At 33.5% G+C, this 9,807-nt stretch overlaps 1 protein-coding gene across 2 annotated transcripts; it reads right to left on the bottom strand.

Annotated features, from left to right (window-relative positions):
• Positions 1-600: 600 nt before the first annotated feature.
• Positions 601-4,273, bottom strand: LOC123891524 (psbP-like protein 1, chloroplastic). 2 transcript variants are annotated; one of them, XM_045941404.1, is made up of 8 exons: positions 4,061-4,273; positions 3,883-3,979; positions 2,329-2,409; positions 2,119-2,234; positions 1,560-1,682; positions 1,402-1,473; positions 1,096-1,192; positions 601-1,019 (listed from the first exon to the last, which is right to left on the bottom strand). In XM_045941404.1, exons 1-8 carry the CDS (start codon positions 4,121-4,123, stop codon positions 916-918), a joined length of 753 nt encoding a protein of 250 aa, XP_045797360.1. In that variant the 5' UTR covers positions 4,124-4,273; the 3' UTR covers positions 601-915. The 2 variants fall into 2 exon arrangements, with proteins under 2 accessions (XP_045797360.1, XP_045797359.1); XM_045941403.1 differs by having other exon boundaries at positions 3,868-3,979; positions 4,061-4,251.
• Positions 4,274-9,807: the final 5,534 nt, after the last annotated feature.

Raw genomic sequence — 9,807 nt, 5'->3', positions numbered from 1 at the left:
ACATGAAATATAATTTTCAATACATTTGAGATTGTTTTAATAAAAAAAAATACAATTTTCAATCTTCAATCTAAGATTAATGACTGAAATTAAAAAAAAAAATGCTAAGAGGAAAGGTAAACAGAGTCATAAGCATGAATTTCTTTTTTTACAAGGGTGTCATAAGGATGACTTAGTGGCTTGAAAAATCTAACAATTTATTAACATTTGTCTTTCTAAAACAGAGAAGAAAATAATGGTTTCGATTACGATTACGTACTCGGTACAACTTCCATAGACGGGACAATCAAACATAAACTTTATTTGGTTAATTTCCGAAACAAAAAAAATCACATATTTTGCACTCTGAACTTATAATCATTCGCACCAAACAAATCACTCCTAGAACCAACAACAAATGAAAACACAAACGGGAAGGCGGGAAGGCGGGAAGGGTGACTCAAGAGGATGGAGCGACGACATGTAAACAGGCAAACGGTGCTTGGAAGCATCAACCGGGTAAAAAGATCAACGAAAACTGGTTAAAAAGACCAGCTATGCTATCATTTTAGAACTTAAAAATCAATTTGAGAATAAAAGATAAAGGGCTAATCTAATACATTGAAGTAAGCACCGGAAAGAGTTCTATTTACCTTGGCAGAAGGGTATGCCGTGATATATTCAACCATAACATTGATGGGAGGAATCTCTGTGGTTAAGATTGATCAGAATTGCTATTTAGATGTAATTAACAATTGTTTAGTCTGATTATTTTCTTTCTAAATTGCAATTCTGAAGTAACAATCATAATCACAAAGACTCCATTGATGAATGAATAGCTATATGAAAAAATTACAAACAGATAAAAGCTCAAAAATAAACATTCTTGCCGATTGAAGAGTTTATTATCTCTAATAGTACAATAATCGATTGTCATCAAAGATTGAATAGTTTGAAGGATTCTACTATGGTCTGCAATCTATCTTTCATCTTTCCCCATCTTCTCTCATTTGCTCCTGTAGTTAAGGTGTAAAACCTACCTGTAATCAATAATTAATTTTTCGTTTAACGACTTCATGCACTTGAAACATTCAAAATGAGAATCCAAAACCATACCATTGCCAACGGAAACTGCGCTGAGAGCGTGACGAGTGTAGTTTGGTGCTTGAGCAACGAACTCAAATCGATAATATATTTTTCCGTCAACTTCATGCTGGCGCATTACACAGATGGAAAAAGCTATGATCAGTGTTTGCTATAATCATATATACACAATGCACATATTCATATCCAAAATGCATAGGTGGGGAAAGTGTTGGACATTTTCCAAACTAGGGGACCAAAACCGTAGATTTGAAAATGGAGGGAACCAAAAAGAATTAATGACTACAAAAACGGTAGAAGAGATGTAATACATCATACCTCAGTTGCTTGAATTATCTTTGTTTTTTGGTTTGGAGGTGCCAAAACCTTTTTTATTAGAGTTGCAGCAACCTGCAAACAAATTAAGAATACGATTGAAATCAACTTTTCTTCTCTTTCTAGAATCAATGAAACTCATACTGATATAAGCCTCTAACCTGTTCAGGGGACCCAAATTCTTTAATATTTTGTTTTCCAGTTTGGATCATAGTTACGCTGACGTTTTCCAGTGGTTCAATAACATCTTTGAACACCTTATCTTGACCAGCAATCACTACTTCCTGCCAACTCCCCATAATAAAAGAAAAAGAAGGAGCTAACCTTAACTTCCATTTTAGCCTTTTATTGATAAATGACTTAATTATTCATTTAGTCCCTGCAAATATAGCAAACTTTGATTTTTGTTCGTGTGGTGAACACTTCGGCACACATCTTATTTGGATATGTACGAGTACATCGCTGAGGTGGATAATTCTGATAGGTCCAAAAAAAATATTAATAAACATTATTTGTGAACCTGTCAGAATTATCCACCTCAACGTTGTACCTGTACATATCCAAATAAAATGTGTACCGAAGAATTCACATTTTGATATTGCAGGGTTAAAAACAATTGGAGGAACTAAAATCAAAGTTCGCTATATTTGTAGAGGAAATTGTTCAACGGACTATAGATATACATTCATACTGAAGTAGATGGTATATAACAATGCTCACCTGCCACCCGAAAGGGTATACAAATGAATATCCATCTTTCCTATCCACAACTGGCTGAAATCCTTTCGTACTGTCTGCAACAACTGGCTGAAATGCTGTCTTACTTTCTGCGGCAACTGAGCCATATCAAAGGTATATTCTCAGGATGTCAGGAATCAGTATTCAGGAAAGTCAGCAGGTGGTAAATAACTGCTTAAATTGCAATCTTACAAGAAATTGAGGGTTGGTTGAACAGAAAAACTAATGGGGCAGCAGTCCCGATGGCAATCACTTGGCGCCTTCCCGGTATATCTGTCAAAGTATCACAATGGATTAAAAACAAAATAGATGATTCTCTATTTAAGTTGCTTACAACATGTATGACAATGGTAAGAAATATTGTTTACAATTCACTGTACTTGCGATGCACCTGACACCCTAACCGAACTGTTCCTCAATGTTCTCGTTCTCAAAATGTTTTTCTATTACCGTTTCTTCGAAAACACAAACAGGTATTAGCCAAGACCGTTTACATGTGGTTTATATGATACTCCATCCGTGACAAAATATAAGCAAAATTCACCGGATACATTAGTTATGCAATGAACCTAAAAAGGTGAATTTTGCTTATATTTTGTCATGGGGGAGTATTTGTTAGGGTCAATATTTGATTTAGAGAGCACTTGGAAGAGTTTAGTAAGAGCCTATTTGTATGTCATGACATAAATACTTGTATCGTAGAGGTGTTTAGAAGAACTTATATAAATAACTTATTTTTCTTCAAGCTAGTTTTATCTTGTTTTAATAAACTCTTTATGGTAGCTATTAGAAACTACCAATGCAAATCTTAAATCCATTTGTCAATTCTCATTGAATTTTGTGTATGGAATGGCAGAAACTGCTTATGCAATCTTACCCAAAATTATATTGAAAACAAATACTATTGAGTATGCGAACAGCTTTTCAATCTGCTTATCCAAACACAACTAATTTAATGAACTTAAGCACTTTCTTATAGGCAAATGTTAATGGTTAATTTGTTCGGAGACGCAAGAAATGATAGTAGCAGGGATCAAAACCTTTGGGGACTCATGAATTAAGCACTTATGACATGCACTTATTGAACTAATTATCCAAACACACCATTAAACAACAAGATGTATATTTCACAATGCATCTTCACCAAGAGTTAATTTGCCTACTTTAATGACCATGGATGCAAGCCGGTTCATTAAGCTCTTGGCAAATACTTATCTTTTGAAAACCAAAGAATCAAAGAGCAACAAAGTACTACATTTCTACTATAGCACAAGTAAACTCCCAATAGAGCGCACCGACACTCACACAAACATAGACACAAGATACCGTACTGACCTATGAAGCACGGACACCCCTTGGATTAGGCATGTCCCGGTCTTGGACACATGTCAGTGTCGGATCGACACGACACCAACACTTACGATTACATTGAATCATTATCGGTGTTGACATGTAAGTGCCCGTGTCATGTCCGGTGTCTGTATCTATGTCTGTGCTTCATAGGTACCAACAAAAATACACTGATAATGATTTGATAAAACGAAAGTGATCAGATATAATAATAATTATAGATTCTAATTCAGACAGAAAATGTAATAACACAAGTTAGTGTTTGACACTGACACATGTCAAACACCAGACACACGTTCAATCTGAAGTGTCAGTGTTGTATAATGCATATATAACTATCAATCCAAGCTCAATAACCAAAGAAAAGACACACAAAAAAACCTTGAGAAAGCAAACCTGTTGAAGAAGGTGAAGGTTCTTGTTCAGCTTTGACAATAAAGGAAATGCCATCTCTTCTAGATGAACGAAAAGTACCACTACTACTACCATGCTTCTGCAACACAAACTTTTTGTCAGAAACATATAAGAATGAATGGAAAAAACTACCAACTTAAAACATGAGAGAGTAGAGTACCTGAGGGAAAGAGTTGTGAAAGAGTGTCCGGTGAAGTGTTGGTGAATTCTGCAGGGATGCCATTGTTGGCTTCGATTTTGCTAAGAAAATGAAACTTGTTTCTTATTGTGTTGTTTTGTTCTATCTATGTGGTTGGAGGACATTCCTCTGAATTTGACTTATCCATTATGCTAAAAGTGTAACCACAATCTATCCTCTACTTAATATTTGTTGCCCCAATAATGGTAGTGATTGTTATAATAAATTGGAAAATCAACAAAATTATCTTGAAAGACATTGGTTACTATTAATGTTGAAATATCTATCTATAATGTCAACTTAAAATAGTAATGTAAAATTATCAATGTAAATGTCAACTTGCAATAGTAAATCTAAGTTATTGTATTCATAATTTTAGTAGTATAAATATCACCCCTTGGATCATGTAAAACACACATTGAGAGCAATAAGTAATCTCATCCAAAATTCTCCATTCTCTTCATTCTCATAATTTAGTATAATATATATTTATAGTATTATAACTACATTAGTAATTTATATCATTATATTAGTCCTTTAAGAATACTTAAATATTTGATTTTCTCAACACGTTATCAGCACGATCGTTTCTATCGGAAGTGATTTACCACCACTAGGTATATATCATCTATCCTTATTACTTTAATCTTATGATAATTATAATTATTATTCGCCCCGTTATAGAGAACTGGCAATTTGTCAAGTGATTTATAACTAGAGTGGCTATTATTATTATTATTATTATTTTTATTACTACTACTTTACCCACTTATTATAGAAAACTCACAACTTGTCAAGAACTTTATAATAAGTGTGAATATTATTTAAGTTTTGTGTGGAGGTCTAAAATCCCCATAATATCACAAAAGATAATTTTTGATTAATAATACTAATTTCCATGGAGGTGTTCAAAACCCCATCTATATTACTAACTTTCATACTTAATGGAGGATTAAAACCCCATATCTATGACTAACTTTTATACTTAATGGAGGTATTCAAAACCCCATCTATATTACTAACTTTCATACTTAATGGAGGATTAAAACCCCATACCTATGACTAACCTTTATACTTAATGGAGGTATTCAAAACCCCATCTATATTACTAACTTTCATACTTAATGGAGGATTAAAACCCCATATGTATGACTAACTTTTATACTTAATGGAGGTGTCCAAAAACCCCATCTATAATACTAATCTTCATATTAAATGAAAGACTAAAATCCACATCTATAATATTGCTAACTTTAATTCTTAATGGAAGACTAAAATCTCAGTCAATAATATTATTTCACGAGAGACTCATAATTAAGATTTTGAAATTTGATATTATTTAAAGTTATTATCATATAACTTTACATGTTGTTCTCTCCATTTGTGCATCTTAAGAGCTAGATGATTTTTAACACACTTAGAATATTTTTACTCATTCCCAACGGTAACAAACAATAAAATTTAACACTTTTCTCATATCCCCTAACGGCCACATAACGGCCATGAACAGTAAAAGCTTACATTTTTCCACTATCTTCCAACGGCCACAAACCCAACGGTAACGTAACGGACACTTCATAAAATTCATCTATAAATACTTCACCTTCACTCATAAGTTTTCATACCATTCTCAAACTTTTACTCATATTTCCAAAATGTTTAAATTTTTTCTTATGCTTATCACTCTACTTGTCTTTATGTTTTTCATCTTCTGGATCACCAAATATGAAGAATTAGGAGAACCTTTTATAATAGTAACAATATTTGTTGTTTTACCATTACTAGTATTAGCCTGGTTTATTAGCTGATAGAATCATGGTTTTTGTAATCATAGCTATTGAATAAAATAATTTATTTTTTTTGTCATAGTTTATACATTAAAAATTGATTCTGTTCTTTTGTATTTTAGATATAAACATGTCAAACGTTAAGCATCATTTCAAAATTCTAAACATAACCGGAGATAATTACATAACATGGAACAACAACTTAACTGAGTACCTTGCATGTGAGGGGCTCGATAAAATTCTAGAAGGAGATAATGCAGAGGTGCAAACAGCTGACTCACAGGAATTAGCAATGAAAAAAATCGAAAGTAAATCGGATAATTAAACACCACCTTGATGATGGATTACAAACAGAATATTCAAATGCCAAGGATCCCAAAATACTATGGGACAAACTTAAGGCAAGATTTGGACATCAGAGGAAAGTCCTGTTACCTTCATTAATGGATCAGTGGAACAAATTAAAGTTCCAAGATTATAAAAGTGTTGTTGCATATAACTCTGCCATGCACCAAATTATTGCACAATTAGAATTTTGCGGTGTGGCTATAACTGAAGAACAGAAATTGGAAAAAACATTTTCAACTTTCCATGCATCCCAAGTATTGTTGCAACAACAATATAGAATGAGGGGATTTACTGAGTACTCTGATTTGGTCGCAGCTCTTTTGGTGGCAGAACAAAACAATGAGCTCTTGATAAAAAACCACCAGACACGTCCCACAGGAACAATAGCATACCCCGAAATAAATGCAACAACATTTAATCGTGGGCGTGGTGGCCATAATCGTCATAAAGGACGAGGGGGTAAAACTCATTTTGATGGTCGAGGCAGAAATCACGGTCGAAACCACTTTCGTGGTAGAGGTCGTGGACGAGGATATGTGAATAATTATAGGCCTCCTAAATATGACCAAAATAATAAGAATCATCAAGGTAAAGGTAAATATATCCAAGAAGGTCCTTCAAGGAACCGTGATGATATCTGTTTTAGATGTGGAAAGAATGGACATTGGTCTAAGACGTGTAGGACACCAGAGCACCTGTGTAAAAAATACAGGGCATCTGTTGAAGAAAAGGGAAAAGAAGTAAATTTTAATGAAGTTGAACCCAATAATGATACTACCTACCTTGAGGCTGCTGATTTTGTTGAAGAAGAAAATGAAATGAATATGAATTAAGTAACTAATTAATTAAGTATTTGAATAATGTGTGGTGTGCTTGTATTACTTAATAATATGTGTGACTTGTGTGGTGTGCTTGAATTACTTAATAATATGTATGACTTATGTGGTGGGCATTGTGTAATATTTGGTTATTGAATAATAATGTTGAATGTATTATATTGATTTATTGTTTTCCTATCTTTAATCTTGATTTTATTTTAAGAAGGTCAGACATGGAACATGTCAAAGACATTTGCATCCCGGACAGTGGAACTACCCACACGATCCTCAAAAGTAAGAAATATTTCAATGATTTAAATTCTACTAAAGGTGTGATAAATACTATCTCAGGACCTGCTGATTTAATAGAAGGGACAGGTAATGCTATGTTCATGTTACCAAATGGAACAAAATTTGTCATTAATGATGCTTTATATTCTCCTAAATCAAAGAGAAATTTGTTGAGTTTTAATGACATATATCGTCAAGGGTTTGACACTGAAACTGTAACTGAAGGCAATATGAAATATATTAATATTACTACTAATGTTTCTGGAAAGAAGAAAACCTTAGAAAAGCTACCAAAATTGCCTTCGGGATTACATTATACATATATACATAAAATTGAATGTAATTTGGTAGTAAAAGAAGACCCCAAAACTATGATTTTATGGCATGACCGTTTAGGTCACCCTGGTTCAACAATGATGCGAAAAATAATTGAAAGTACTCATGGTCATCCTTTGAAAGGTTTAAAGTTTACAAAAGAGGATAAACCATGTGAAGCCTGTTCTCTTGGAAAACTAATAACAAAACATTCACCAGGCAAAATTCATATAGAATCACCTGCATTTCTTGAAAGGATTCAAGGTGATATATGTGGACCTATCCATCCACCGTCTGGACCATTCAGATATTTTATGGTATTAATTGATGCATCTAGTAGATGGTCGTATGTTTGTTTATTGTCAAGTCGTGATATGGCATTTGCAAAATTTCTTGCACAAATAATTAAATTAAGAGCACAATTTCCTGATTATACTATAAAGAAAATTAGACTTGACAATGCTGGTGAATTTACATCAGAATCATTCAATAATTATTGCATGTCAGTAGGAATCACTGTTGAACACCCTGTTCCTCATGTGCATACACAAAATGGCTTAGCTGAGTCATTAATAAAACGTCTTCAATATATAGCTAGACCATTAATAATGAGAACTAAGCTACCAGTTACTGTTTGGGGTCATGCAATTTTACATGCTGCAGCACTCATCCGTCTAAGGCCGAGTGCTGATCATAAACACACCCCTTATCAGCTTGCAATTGGTAAGGAACCAAATATTTCCCATTTAAAAATTTTTGGTTGTGCAGTATATGTCCCAATAGCTCCACCACAAAGAACAAAAATGGGACCTCAAAGGAGATTGGGAATATATGTAGGGTATGAATCACCGTCTATTATTAGATACCTTGAACCTTTAACAGGTGATGTTTTTCAGGCAAGATTTGCTGATTGTCATTTTGATGAAACAAAATTTCCAACACTAGGGGGAGAAAATAAACACATAGAAAATGAAATAACATGGTATGTACCATCTTTATTACATTTGGACCCATATAATAAATCATGGGAAGAAAATGTAAAGAAAATAGTACACTTACAAGATTTAGCAAACCAACTGCCAGATTCATTCACTGATTTGAAAAGAGTGACAAAGTCACATGTACCAGCTATAAATGTCCCAGCTAGAATTGATATTTCAAAAACAAATGATGTAGCAAGTACATCCAAGGCACGCTTGAAGCGTGGCCGACCTATGGGATCCAAAGACAAAAATCCCCGAAAAAGAAAAGAAACAGAAAAGGTGAATATGATTGAAAGTGATCCTGAAAAGACACTAGATAACAACAAATCCATGATTGAAAATTGTGCTCTCGAAGAAGCACAAAATGATGACAATGAGATCATTAATAATGAAGCTGATAACAAGAATGATCTCGAGATTTCAATAAATTATGTTAATACAGGAAATCTGTGGAGCCGAAAAGGTATGAACATTGATGAAATATTTTCGTTCTCAATTGCATGTGAAATCATAAACGAAAATGATGATCCTGAACCCAAAACTGTGAATGAATGTCAAAATAGACATGATTGGAAAAATTGGAAAGATGCGATAAATACTGAGTTAAACTCTCTTAAAAATCGAAAAGTATTTGGACCCATTGTGGATATACCTGAAGGTGTGAAACCTGTTGGGTATAAGTGGGTCTTTGTAAGAAAACGAAATGAGAAAAATGAGATTGTAAGATACAAGGCTCGTCTTGTTGCACAAGGTTTTTCCCAAAGACCAGGAATTGATTATGAGGTAACATATTCTCCTGTTATGGATGCCATTACTTTTCGTTATTTAATTGGTTTATCAGTGTTTAACAAATTGGACATGTATCTCATGGATGTTGTTACTGCTTACTTGTATGGATCACTTGATAGTAACATATATATGAAAATCCCGGAAGGATTTAAGATGCCTGAAAACTCAAAACCCAGAGAGACGTATGCAATAAAGTTGCAGAGGTCATTATACGGATTAAAGCAGTCAGGACGCATGTGGTATAATAGACTGAGTGAATATTTATTTAAAGAAGGTTATGTAAATAATCCTATTTGCCCTTGTGTCTTTATAAGAAAAACAATATCTGGTTTTGTAATAATCGCTGTCTATGTTGATGATTTAAATATCATTGGTACCAATAAAGAAATTAAAGAAGC

This window comes from Trifolium pratense, linkage group LG6 (assembly GCF_020283565.1).
Source record: "Trifolium pratense cultivar HEN17-A07 linkage group LG6, ARS_RC_1.1, whole genome shotgun sequence".
Lineage (NCBI taxonomy): Eukaryota > Viridiplantae > Streptophyta > Magnoliopsida > Fabales > Fabaceae > Trifolium > Trifolium pratense.
Note: the sequence above shows the minus strand (reverse complement) of the source record. Positions and strands in the feature narration are given on the sequence as shown.

Excerpts from the sequence above, each read along its gene's own strand:
- LOC123891524 (XM_045941403.1), bottom strand. The coding sequence starts at position 4,123 with ATGGCATCCCTGCAGAATTCACCAACACTTCACCGGACACTCTTTCAC. Across the intron at positions 3,980-4,060 it reads TTCACAACTCTTTCCCTCAG|AAGCATGGTAGTAGTAGTGG; the intron begins GTACTCTACTCT and ends TTTGTGTTGCAG. Across the intron at positions 1,683-2,118 it reads TATACCCTTTCGGGTGGCAG|GAAGTAGTGATTGCTGGTCA; the intron begins GTGAGCATTGTT and ends GGGAGTTGGCAG.